The sequence below is a fragment of the Aythya ferina genome (genome assembly GCF_964211825.1).
Source record: "Aythya ferina genome assembly, chromosome: 7".
NCBI classification, from domain to species: domain Eukaryota; kingdom Metazoa; phylum Chordata; class Aves; order Anseriformes; family Anatidae; genus Aythya; species Aythya ferina.
Window position 1 is genome coordinate 12,509,618 of NC_140302.1, and position 13,694 is coordinate 12,523,311.

Genomic DNA, 13,694 nt, shown 5'->3' on the forward strand with positions numbered 1-13,694 from the left:
TGTGCTACCAGGCTCCTTAAAAGGCCTACTCGCTTTAACTCCCGCGCGTCCCGGGGCTACCTCCCTGGCTTTCCGAGGGAGCAGGGCACGGCTCGCCGGCCTTTTTTGGGAAGCCCTGCCCGCGCCGGGCCGTGCAGCGCTGCCCCGACGGCGGTGCGGCGGGGAGGGCGCTCCCCCACGGAGCCGGGGGAGGGACGGGGAGCGGCGGGGGAGCCCCGCACGGAGCCCGGGGCGAGCGCGGTCCTCCCCGGGAAGAGGCAAGGGGACAGCGAAGGGGAAGCCCCGGAGGGGTCCGGCCGGCGCCCTCCCCGTCCCCGCACCCCCTTGGCGGGCGGGAGGCCCGTGGGGGCGCGGCGCCGCCGGAGCGCCGGCAGCTCCTCCCCGGCGGTGCCCCGGGAGTGGGAATAAAGACAGATAGCGGGGCGGGCGGGGAGGGACGGGCGGAGGGAGGGAAGAGAAGGGAAGGGAAGGGGGCAGGCGGAAAGTTGGCTGCGCGGCCCGCGGCGATGCCGGTGGGGCGCCGAGCGCTGAGGCTGGGGCTGGGGCTGGGCGGGCTCGGCGGGCCGTAGGGCGGCGCGGGGCGCAGCGAGCCCCCGGCCCGGCCTCCAGGCGGGCGGCAGCGGGCGGCCCGGGCGGGGACGGCGGCGGGGCCGGAGCCGGAGCGCCCGCAAGGGGAGCGGCACCGCGGAGCCGGCCGCCGCCGGGCGCGCTCGGGGGAAAGATGAGCCTGCTGTCAGCCATCGACACCAGCGCCGCGTCCGTCTACCAGCCCGCCCAGCTCCTCAACTGGGTCTATCTCTCGCTGCAAGACACGCACCAGGCCAGCGCCTTCGATGCCTTCCGCCCCGAGCCCTCCTCCTCGCAGCACCCCGACCTCGGCTACACCAAGAGCCCGCCGGAGCTGGGCTCCTCGCTCGGCTCCAGCTATCTCAACAGCTTCTTCCAGCTGCAGCGCAGCGAGGTGAGTGCGCGGCCCCCGCCGAGCCCCGACCGCCATGATGCCGCCGCCCGCCCCGGGGCTGCCCCTGGGCTCGCGGCCCGGCCGCGGGGACGCTGCGGGGAGCGGCCGCACGCCGGCTGCCACCGGGGGGGGGCGGGGGGAAAGGGCTGCTACAGGCGGCCCGACGGCTCGAAACCGCCCCCCCGACACCTAAAATCCGTGCTGAAATCACTTCTGCGAGTGTAGCCGTAAGCACGGGGGGCGAGGGTGGAAGGAGGGGGCTGCGAGCTGGGGGAAAAGTTGTGCGCGCCTCGCGTCAGGCGCGGAGCAGCCCGTAGGAAACCAGAAGGAAGGAAAGCAACCAAAGCGTAGGGCACACAAAGACAATTCACTGCGGAGAGCCCTGGCGCAGGAAGTTGTTGAGGTCAAGCACTTCTGCATCGGAGGGACCTCGCCGCTGCAGGGGGCACCTCTCCCTCGGCCGGGCCGAGCGCCCGCAGGAGGTCCCCCAGCAGCAGCCGCGCTCCTCCCGGCCACGGGGCTCCTGCCTCGGGCCTCCGCTGGCGAGGGCTGGGTGGGCTGCGCGCCCGACCCGCTGCGGCACTCCTCCAGTGACACTTGGGAGCCGTTTCAGTCACAGCAGAGGTTTAAAATGCGTTCTCGGCCAAAATACCTATTGCTTTTCTGTCAGCAAAGGGGCTGTTAATTGAAAATTCAAATGCCCCAGCAGTCACGGTGCTATAGCTGTTAGTAGTGGAGAGCCAGAGCTGCACACACACACATACTTTTTTCCTTAATTAGAAATAATTTCTTCCTTCAGGATCTTGCAAAGCACATCCAGTCTCAACACTGACACTATTTTTGAGAGTATCTAAATCAAAACCCAGCCGGTCTGATGCACCCAACCTCAGTAAGCCTAACATACCCAGTTTAAATACATGCAGACTTCACAACACAGTGATTTTGCTAAAAGGCCAAGAGGGAGCATAACACAAGCCTCCAGCTCCCTACCCACTAGTTACCAGTCGGGGATTTTGATGAGCTCTGTGCTCTCCAGGTAGCGGTAAGAGTCCGGGACTGGCCTACATGGCTTCTTTGAAGAGCGGGACACCGCTTGGCTCCATGTTTCCAAACGTCAGGATGCACCCTGCTCACAGCAGGTCCTCATTTTCCTCCCTTTTTCTCACAAGAAGAAAAAACAAACACAGAAACCCACCCACACAATGTACACGAAGGATGCATGCAGACCTCTGAGAAAGTTTTCCTAAAGTTTCTCTAAGTTTTTTTCTGTTTCTACTACACCCGTTGTGAGTAGGAGCTAATCATTTTGTCACACTCTCCCCCTTCCCCCTCGGTTCACATTTCTTTCCATTTTTTCCCCAAAACCCTTTCCTTTGGAACACCATTTCCCGGCAGGCCAGGCCTTCCCCCAGCTGTGGCCACCTCCCGGGGGCACTGGCCAGCCCCACCTCAGGCTCCCTGGGCCAGAAGCAGCACACCAAGCTCCCCTCCACCCCTCTGAGGCATATGGGTGCCACCTTACATGACTCCTTTTCACCTTTTCCTGTTTCCTGAGGTGTACTAGTGACAGCCACCAAGAGCCACCAGTTCTGTAGAAAGCCTGGTGAGCTTGCAGGAAATAAGGAGTCATTTGATTCTATGCAGATATTAATATTCTTTAAAGACAGAGCACGTTAGTTTGTTCCTTTTCCAGCCTGCGGCAACAATAGCATTGACCACCCTGCTGGTAGAGACACTTTTCTCTATTTCCAGTCTTCACCTGAACTATGCATTAACGCGGCTTGCACTTAGAGAGGGGGTCTGGGCAGAGGGAAAGGGACGCTGCCACCTCTCAGGGCACAACAGCACACTTGCACACTGGGTGAGCTCTGAAGAAGAGAGGGAATGCTTTAGTTCCCCGGGCTGATGCTGTCTGCTTATTCTGCATCTTTCATTGAGGGGTTTGGAAGGTGTTAGAGATACTGTTGCTCAAAACAACAACAACAAAAAAAAAGTTCTGTCAATATGTTGAATGTCCTGTTCTTTCCAGAAACTAAACTAGACTGCTTTTTGGCAGGAGCCACACGAGTTCCCTACAATGTCATGCTCTTAATTCTTGAAATTCTAACATCTGTTTATTTGCGGATGCCATTCAGCGTACACCAAGTATTTTGACTGCGTAAAATTATTTTGGGGAGCAGTAGTGTTGTGTGCTACTTTTGCATCAAGTGGGCTTATGCTATCTTTGGAAGACACGTAGCTTTCCACAGTTAAAGCGTTGACTGTTTTCTGCACAGTGCTTGCTTTGGTTGGCATTTTTTCCTCCCAGTTTTGTCCTGGGCTGGCTTATCCTGGAGCTGGGCTGTGACAATGATTGACAAGGAGCTGTATACAATATTTGGAAAGTGACCTAATGAGAGGCCAAAATAGCACCAGATTGAGAAATGGTAGGATCACAGGGTATAAAATAGTTATGCGCCCCGTAGGTTGCTTTGCAACTGAAAATTTTCTGGAGGAGATTGCTTGTAATAAGAGACAGCACTCGTGAGAAGTTGCTATTATACTGGGTTTGCAAGTCTGCATGGCAGTGCCTGTGTATGTGACTTGCATGCTGACCAAAGAACTGGGCAGAAAAAAAAAAAAAAAAAAAAAAAGAGCCAGCACCCACAGAGTAGTCTTGCACTTCACCAAGATTTTTGTCCTCCAGACTTTTTCCACTACAATGGACGCCTTCTAAATAAACATGATGAACACAGCTGTTTGGTGCATAAAAGCCCATTGTACCCAGAAAAAGAAGCAATAATAAAGGTTTAAACAGTAAAGCGACAATGAATGTTTTGTTCCATATGCAAGACTCATTTTGCAAAACAGACCTGCTTTAAATAAAACTTTACTGCAGCATTTAATGTCCTAGATATGAAACGAAAGCATGTTAGAACATTAAGATGTATTAAATTGGCTATTGAACCCAACTCCACCCTCATTATAACACCATCCATCAGAGCCAAGTATTTGAGGTTTTGTTGTGAGGCTGGTTACATGGGAATTAAGGCATTTGAGACACAGCCAGGTAACTGTGGCTTTGTGTCATTGCGTGGTATAATTGAGAAACCTAGAATAATGGGGCAATAGAGTCATATGGCATTTTTCTACTCTTGCAGTAGGCTTCCTACTAAATCAGTGCTGACTTCGGTCAAGAGGAGACAGCTACAAGTAACTCCAAGTTACCACATTATGTTCAAAGAAACAAGTTTGATTATAAAGTGCTAATTCCAGAACAGGCCAATATTTACATGAGAAGGAGCCCATGTCCTAGCGAATTCTTTACCCATGTACAATGCTTTGCATGTCTTCCAAGAGGGGAATTCCTTCCAGAAACCTCTACAGCAGCCACTTTCCAGATCCAAACCAGGTCTTATTTAAGCACAAATAACTGCATGTATGGGATTAGAAAACAATCCATGTTTTTGAGAAGCAGTTCATGTTTTTGACTCAGGGACCTGCAGATCCATTCTTTACAGGCAAGAGAGGAACTAACTGGGAATGAGAGAACATGAGCTAGTTCAATCAGCTGCATTAAAGTGCAGATCACTCCCTCAGGAAGGAAAATTCGGGGAATTAAAGAAAAAGAAGTTAGAGCCTATACTACAGCAAATCCTGATGAAACCCCAGTGGAACAGAAGCAGGTCTGCAGCACTGGGATCAGTACAGCTTGTGAATCAGCTTTCTAAAGATGAAAGGTTAATAAGACAATGACATTCATGTATATTATTGTTAAAAATAAATAAATGATGAAACACTTGCAAGAACAGGAAGACCTGTGGTAGGAATATAGCATTTCTACAGAAAATACATTTTCTATCAAACAACCTTGTTTCCTGTCTGTCCTTCATAGAATTTTTGGCAAACAAACTAGCTGAATACATTACGAAGAAAGACCTCTTCTTTACCCTAGGTGAACTAATTTGAAGGGTAAGTAAGGAAACTGTTTTCCTTACTGTTACTTAACAGTAAGGAAAAACAACAACAACAAAACCACAACACGAGTTCTCCCATCATCTAAGTATCAGAGTAATACAGGGATTGCCATACAAGATCAGACCAGTGTCCCACTAAACGAACTGCCATCTCAACAGCCACAAACAAAGACTTCAAAGACAAAACACTTTGCAAGAGACAATACACCTTGTGTGAAGCTGCTCGCAGCCGGTGAGGTCCTAGGGCAAACAGAGCAGAGATGAGGATTAGCAGAAAGGGCCCTATGCTCTGGGACACTTCTGACTCCCCTGGTTCTCTGGCCAGTCGTTAGGTGCTCTAGCACAGAGCGTATCTGTGATCCACTCAGCACAAAGCCTGCTCAGACTGGACTCCTTGCTTCTCCATTGCAGACTCAACAACCACAGTTATCTTTCTCCTCTTCCTGAAGTGTCCTTAAACGTAGCGCAGTGTATAGGTTGCCTTCAGTAGATGAAGTCACGTTGAAAATAACTTCGAAAAAAGTCTTGGTTCCTGTATTTACTTATTCTCCCAGTAAGTGTAAGATTTACTTTTAGCACAGACGAAGTGTGTAGGACCACAAAGCAAACACACTGCACAGGGCTGTTCCTGCAGTAAGGTTTTCTTACCTGGACAAAGGCAATAGCAAGGGAGTCTGGCTGCTGGCCTTGATTGGCCTTTACATTTTCAGTATTAGATGTTACTATTTCTCAAGCTGAAACATTTAGGTTTTTCTTAAGAAAAGGAGAAAGTTCAAGTATTACTTCAAAAACACATACACACAAAAAAGCTAAGTCTGCAAATAAAATCTAGCAACTATATCTACATCCTCAAAATGTGAGCAGCCTGACAAAAGTCATTTAGATTAAATTTAAAGTAGTAAGAATTTCACATGTTTGAGAAAAAAGTGTGTTATGGAATAATTAAACATTCCACTAAGACTGCCAGCTGTAAATTACTCTTAAAACATCCATTAATAACAGTGATTATTATTTGATTGATCTCCTTGCCTTGATTTTTCTCATTATTGCTTATTTAAGTGCTAAAACTGAAACTTAAGTTAAACTTAACTTGGAAAGGCAATAGCTCAGCAATTCTTATTTTGGAGGCCCGTCCGCTCTCTGACTCAGTATGATGGCACTTTACAGATATCTTGTGGCTATGTAAAGTGACAGTCAACTACTTTGAGACTGCTTTTCAAGAACTTGCATGGCAGTTCAGGTGCATTCTCTCTGCCTCCTCCCCGGGTGCAAAGGCTTTTCTGTGGTTTTACAAATGGTATTTAAAAGGGGAGGAAAAAGAAAAAAAAATGAAAACCAAAAACAACATGTACTTCCTTCTGTTTTCTTGTCACAAAACTGCCTACAAAGGTGAAAGAAATACTAGCACAATGCTGTCAGATAACTAAAGTAATCAATCCAAAACAATCATTGTTTTTAATCCCTGTGATTGAAGTGCAAAGCATATGATTCAAACTTTAAAACTTAATTGCTTCTGTATACATGCACCACAACATACACTGGTACTTGCACTGTCTAGTGCATTTCTTTTTTGCACTGCTCCTTGCAAGGGATTTGAGAGAGCTGAACCTCTGTGAGTCAGCAGACTTCTGGGGTATCAGCATGTCAGCCTCTGTCCTCCTGTGCAGCCATCTCTAAAGCTGTTTTGAAAGCGCTGCTTCAGCACAGAAAGTACAGATTTCACACCCCCAGCTGTATTGTGGTCTCAAAGTCTCAGATCTAGCAGCTACTGCATTTTCAATTCGAGTTTGATGTGTATTGTAAAATGCAAAATTCAGGTGAGTGCTAAGGCGAGTTTCAAGCCCAGAAGCACTTTTTTTTTTTTTTTTTTTTTTTTTTTTGCTTTCCTGCTCTCCTGTTTCTACTTCTGCAGCCATGGCCTCCTGTTTTGCTACTTCTGTCTCTGGAAAACACTTTTGCTTGGGACAGGGAGTGGAACCAAAACCAGAACAAACAAACTATATCCATGAAGGTGTTATATGAAAAGGAATCGTATACAACATGTATTTATTATTTTCAGAAGTGAGAAGCCAAGTGATCATACAAATTAGTCTTCCATTTGTATCCCTTAGGCATGGCTTTTGACTTCTCTACTCGCCACGACGTATTTTAAACTTTTAAGCATTCTAAGTACAATTGCATTGCTTTTCCTTGGGATTCTTTATCCAAACAAGGACGAGCAGAAACCTAATGGAAGCAAGCTGCTGGTGAAGATGCGCTGATATTAACCCAGTAGCCAGAGCCTCTTTACCTCCTTACCCTCCCCACACGTGAGACCAATGTTATTGCAGCTCTGCAGTGCATCTGCTCTGCCTCTAGTGTTACCTTGTTCAAATGTGACTTATAGTTGGGCTTCTGCTTCATGGCAGTACAAGTATTTAGCCACATAACATCACATCAAAGGCTGAACTGTGTTTGAAAAGCTGGCAAGAGCTAAAATATTAATTGCTAAACTTACATCAGGTCATGCAGAAGAGATATGTGGGCCTTCTTTTTACCACTGATTTCTTTTTAATCCAATCGTTAAAAAAAAAAAAGCAATGGAAAATGGAGCAATTATATGTATTCTTCCCAATTAGTTGAAAATTATTGCAACTCTTACAGATCACTTGGGATATGCAAACTTGTAACTAAGAAGAGCATGGGCATTTGCTTTTGGTCTCAGAAATACATTCATGTCTTGAAAAGTTTGCCAGGCAGTACACGCAGGGAAACAAACAAAAAACCCCACCCAAACAGTCAGAGGCAAAAGCATGCAAGATTCCTATTACAACTCTATTTTATACGTGCAGTTCTCAGTTACAGTTATTTTACAGTGTCTTCCATGCCAAGGAACCCAAACAAAGGGGTGATGTAACTGTGATATAACTGTTGGGTAATGATTTTTCATCCCTTCCTCTTTTGCTCCTTCGACATCGACTCAATTACTCAGAAAAGGAAGATGCTTCTCTGGTCAACTGCACAATCAGTCAAATCTGACATCAACCAATACATTTATGAAAAGCATTGAATAAGTAGGAAATCCAAATGTGTACAAAACAATGGTTTTATCCAAAAGCCAAAGTCACTCCCCTTCCCCTCCTATTTATTTAAACTTTGTTTTGGGGATTTTGTGGATTTGTACAAGACAGCAAGAAACAGCACCACTGCAAGGAGTTATAGAAGTTCAGAAGAGATCACATTATTGACAGTCACTAGGTGAGGATCAAAGCAAGGCAATTTTCTAACTCTGAATTTAAGTTACTCATTTAAATTCTGACTCCGTGCATTTGCATGAAGACCCAAGCACAGATATTACAAAGCTAATCATACAACACTGATAAGGAACTGCAAAGAGGCAAAAGCAAGTGTGTTTTGTTATCAAAACTAGATGCATGGATATAAATGATGCCTAAGAAGTGATAGTGGATATCACCTTAAAGCTTCTGGGCTGCTTTCTGAAACATAATAGTTGATATTTGTACCCGTCCTCAGTTTCCTCCCCTAGGGAAATTGCCAGCTGCCTGATGCCCAGTTTGCCGCTCTCCTGCATTGCCCTTCTCCCTCTTTTAGAAAGCCATGATGAAATGATTAAATTAAATGGAAAGAATTTAAGTCTTTGCTTCCTTGCAGTTTTCTTCAGTTTCTGTCAGGGTTCCAGAGAAGTTATAGTGGAGCAAAGGAACTGATTAAGTTTTACAAAGCTATTCAAATCCTCCAGCAATTCTGACAGAACTCAGACAGATGGTATTTCCTAAGTGTCACAACATAGATCAGTTTCTTCTAGGAATGAAAACTAGAAGTAGAACCTACTTCTACTAGAAGCGGAACCTAAAATTACAGAGAGATTCACTTCAGAAAAGTTAGGAGGACTGGGTTTTGTCTATGTCCCTCGTTGCCTAGCCAGGCCAGCACAGTTGTTTTGAGTCTCAGTAGGTTTTAAGTTGTCAAGTTTTAACATAATCACAAGCCTAGCCCATTTCTTTCTGTCTTGGGTTTTGGTGTGAGCAAATACTAACAAGTCCCAGTAGCTTGAGGAGGAGGGTTTATAAGGAGCCTCCTGTAGGCCTTTTTCTTAGCTCTTCCGTACCCGCTGACAACTGCTACTTCTTGGAGAACTGTTGCGTGGTGTTCCAAAACCTGCATCTTGGGAGATATGTTTTGTCTCTCAAGGTTCAGTTTGAAGATAAGCAAATACCCTCACCGTCCAGAGAAATTCTGTGAGATCTACAGCTCTGGTTTTCATACCTGAAGCAGAAATATGTTCCTGCTACATAAAAAGACCACCCCCAGCTACTCCAAGGACACAGCGGGATTTGGCATCTCTTTTGAATGAACACAAGTGCAATGCCCAAGAAGGATTTCAGGAATCTGGTGGTCTATATTTACATCTCATCCAGCTAACTGCCAACCAGGCAAACATCTTAGAGGGATCATCTTGCTCCCACAGGGTGCTCTTGCCAACCCAGGAGTCCCAGATTTCTAAACCTGTTGGAGATTGTAGCAGGGAAATAGGAAGTGTTTGGGAGGAGGAGACTTTGACTCTTTGCACTAAGCTAGCCTGCCAGGCACCTATACGTGTGTCTTCATCAGGACTGTGGATACTTGTGGTTGAATGGAAAGCAATGGACCTATTGTACACATGCTGCATCCTGAAAAGAGGGATTCATAAGGGCTTATAAGAGAACAGGGTTTCAGCATCGGGGGCCTGTCCGTGAAACATGGAGGCATTCTTACAACCATCTTCCTCCAAAATGCATTGCAATTTAAATTAATAAAATAACATCTTCATTACCCCAACAAACACAACCTGGGAAAAAAAATCCTTAAGTCTAATTTGAAACTAGATCACTCAATTTTTATAATTTATCTGAAGCAGAATGTGGAGTTTTATACCCGTTTGCTTAGATCACACTTGAAGCTATGCTGTGTAACAACTGGTTCAGAGGGTGGCTATAGATAGAGATAAAACTATCCAAAAGCTGGAGTTGCAAGATGAAATTCCAGCCTGTCATGCAAATAGATGGAAGCAATTTATTTTCTTCACTATATTCAATTTAGGAAAAGTTTTTGTCTTCCCATGAGTGCAGAAACTGAGGCCCTAAGCACATTGTGAGGGGCCCACTCTGGGCAGATGATGTATTGTTCCTACCTCTGACAGTGACCTTAGCTTTGCCTCTTTTAAACTTTGGCAGCCATCACAGAGGTTTCTGCGCCAAGAAGGCATTACTGAATGTAAATGATATAAACAAAAGTGTCTCAGACCTAAAGTTCTATTTAACCCAAAATGAACATTTCTGAGCAGAACCTTTCATCATGTAAGAGCTGCACAGGAGGTAAATGCTTTCCTAAGTGTGCCTTAAACAGGCACATATCTATTTCCGGGTGTTATTTTTCTTATGTTTGGAGTGTCAAAAGACCCACCAAATGAAAGGAAACCTGACTCTTGTTTTTCAAACTGTAGGTCAGATTGAGACAAGATTTCCTGCAGGAAACAGAGATGTTAACAGAATGTGGCTGTGGGTATTAAAGTGCAGGGGTCAAAATACGTCCATCCGTTTCTCCCCTCGCTTTATAACCTTCATAGCCTCCTCGCAGCCTAAGAACCCCATCTTGACACCCGCAAAATATGCTCATTTTTCAGCAGCATTAGGAGGCACCGGGATTAGGGGATCTGGTGGGGCCTTCCCACCCCCACTGCTGCTCGTTCTGGGAAGGTCAGGGAGGTTACTGGGCTGCAACCCAGGGGAGATCCAGCTGCAGGCAGCCCAGGGACAGGCTGAGAAATGAAGGCTCCTGTGGGGATGTGTTAAAGTAATTTGCAGTGTGAATGGTCTCCCTTGTCCCTAATATAGTGCTCATGTGTTGGAACTTCTCTAACATAAGTGGGCAGTTGTTTAGCCTTCAGCTGATGAAAAGGATCCCTGCAGAGCTTGGTACGAGATTTAGAGAGTTCCTCCAAGACTGCGCACCTCTGACCAAACATCTGTCCTTTCCTTTTCCACCTTTCTGTTAATAGACATTAAAGACAGTTTGTGAGGTCCCTGTACAGTGTATAAGACAAGTGTCCCCACCAACATCCACACCAAACCTTCCCCTGATGCTGTTACCTGTTACAGGAAGGATCACACTGCTAGCAGAGAGCTCTGAGCCCTGCTTGAAGTTCAGCAATCCAATGGCAGTGATTGAACTTCTTCACTGCCAGCTTTGTTATCTCCGCACCACTGAGCAGGCAGGGAGCAGCACTTTTTAAGATCTGTAGATATGTGAAAGTCCTGAATGGCAAACACTGAAAGCTTTGGATCAAGACTCTAAAGATCAGCAGATTTAAAGTGAGGCGAGATGGTGCCACGTGCTGCACTTCAACTCTTCCATGAAGTGAAGGTACACAAATCATACAGAGAAGCTTATCGCACCCACTTGCTGTTAAGCAATTTAAGAGGTGAGAAGCAATTACAGCCTGAGAAGCCACAGCCAACCAAGCTGGGAGATCTAGAAGAGCTAGATTAGACAGATCTAGCCACTACATTAAAGATTCATTACCCTACCACTGACTTGCTTCACAACTACTGACAAATCATGCCACATTCAGAGTAGTCTCCTCAAAACACCCATTTCTCTAGAGGGAAAATCCTAGTGCCCTCTCTCTGAGAATATTTAGAAGCAGGCATTAGCAGATTAATATAAGCATGTGTTTATCTAAATCCCGAGACAGAAGAAGGATGAATGTAGGTACACTTGACTCATCTACATTTACCTACATTAAGTAAGGAGCTTGAGTAATTGACATTTTCTTAAAGTCAGCCTAAGGACCAATTTCTTGACAGCTGACTTAAGCTTTGACTTCAGAAGGAAACAGAAGCCTGGGTCTTTTCTCCTTCCTCCAGGCATTTTCTTCAGCAAGCAATAAGCTTTTCTTCCACTTGTCTAGTGATAAAATTTTACTAAGTAACCTCTTTAACTGTTCTCTGCAAAGGTATCTATAGCTTGGCAGAAGAGCTAAAGCAGACATAAGCCATAAAGCAGCAGTTTTTGAGGTTTTCCAGTTCAGCCTTGGTAATTAAACACTTGATCTGCCTGAAGTTAATGTAACTACATTTATAACAGTATTTTTACTTAACCTTCTACGTTCAAAAGGCTTTTGGATTGACCATAAACATTGATCATGCATTGAATATTTTCTTTGGGAACAAAATCAAGCCACTGGTCTGACCATTTATAAGGAACTAGAGCACAAAAAAGCCACAGATGGAAGTGCTGTTCTCCAGACGCGCTCATCTTCAGGTACCACTGTTCTGCTTTCACACACGGTGCATGGCCCCACAGATAAGTCACATGTCAGGAACAAGCCCTGCGTGACTGCCAGGGAAGACAGATGCAGACCCTCAGGTTAAGTTTTGTATATGAGTATGTACAAGCCACTGAATTACTGTTTTGATAGCTTCAGATTTCTCCCTCCTTTCACGTAAAAATAGCAACTGAGTGAGGGCAGTGACTTGTCTGTCCTACTGTTTTATTCATGACACAGCGCAGGGATATACTCACTTCTTATCTTCACGAAAATCCAAGCTGATAAACAACTTCAGCACCTTTTGACATTTTAGTGCAGGGCTAATAATTAGTGTAGCTAGTCTGGTTACCATCACAGACGCTTCACAGACTGGAGAATGTTTATAATTTACAGTATATGAAAACCTTACTTCTTCACGCCGATGACAGGGCAACCCAACTCCTTTTTCCAGCAAACTTCAAACAGCCATGGCGCCTGCTGACTTAAACTGAACTCTGCAAGTTAGGGCTGCTTTATTTTTGTTTGCTTTAGCACGTTGGCTAAATACCAAAGCAAAAATAAGTCATCAAAAAATTCTTTGCTCATTGCTTTCCAATTACAGGCTATTCCATGTCATGCAAGAACTAATGACAGTATAAGAATACCGGAGTACTATAGGAGCTCACCTCAGTATATGCAATTAATAAAAATGCATAGAGAACCAGCACAAATTGTATCAATTTATAGCTTGAACAGGGTCTTTCACAAGTCCTTAGAGATGCTGTTAAACAGCTATAAATGATCATGAATATTTTAGTATTGAGCAGCTGTTTTTTAAAAAGAAAAAAAAATAAAATAAAATCACTGGATTTCAGGTCAAATAGTCACAGTAATGGTATCACAGCCAAAGGAAGTTATCCCCCTAAGGTGGAGTAGTCACCTCTGCAAACCTGAGTGATAAATCCTTTAACTAGCAGAAACCAAGAAAGCCATCTGAGGGAACAGACACTATGTGTGCAGAATCCAGCAGTTTAGGAGAATTATATGGTTCCTTCTATCTAGGTTTAGCTATTGTATTTGGGCTTAAACATCAGCCCCCTTCAAGAAGGGCAAGGAGTTGCATTTTCTTCATGCTTATTTACAGAGTTCAAATACTTCTCTGTCCTCTTTTTTAACTAGTGAAGTATTGGGTACCAGCATAGGGTTTTGTTTGTTAGCTTGTTTTGTTTATTTGGCTGGTTGCTTTGTTTGTTTGGATTTTGTTTTTCAAGGGGACAGGGATAAAAAAAAAAAAATCTTTGAAGTGTAATTCATAAATCAAAATAAAACCAAACAACCCAAGGGCCCTAAACAAATGTACTGGCCAGGCACAGACTGCCAACCACTTAGACCAACACAGGTCATTCCAGCTTCGGGTAATGAGTGGATCTGCAGCCCTTACCACCACCTTCAGGGTTCAGCAGCCAGAAACTGAACTCCAGGCAGAACC

The 13,694-nt window shown here is 45.3% G+C and overlaps 1 protein-coding gene across 1 annotated transcript in view; it reads left to right on the forward strand.

Annotated features, from left to right (window-relative positions):
- Window positions 1-464: 464 nt before the first annotated feature.
- The window catches only part of ZCCHC24 (zinc finger CCHC-type containing 24), a 110,545-nt gene continuing 97,315 nt past the window's right edge, over window positions 465-13,694 (forward strand). Inside the window, exon 1 of the mRNA XM_084526396.1 lies at window positions 465-961. Within this exon, the coding sequence (XP_084382522.1) occupies window positions 722-961 (240 nt within the window). The 5' untranslated portion in view covers window positions 465-721. The remainder of the gene's footprint in view (window positions 962-13,694) is intronic.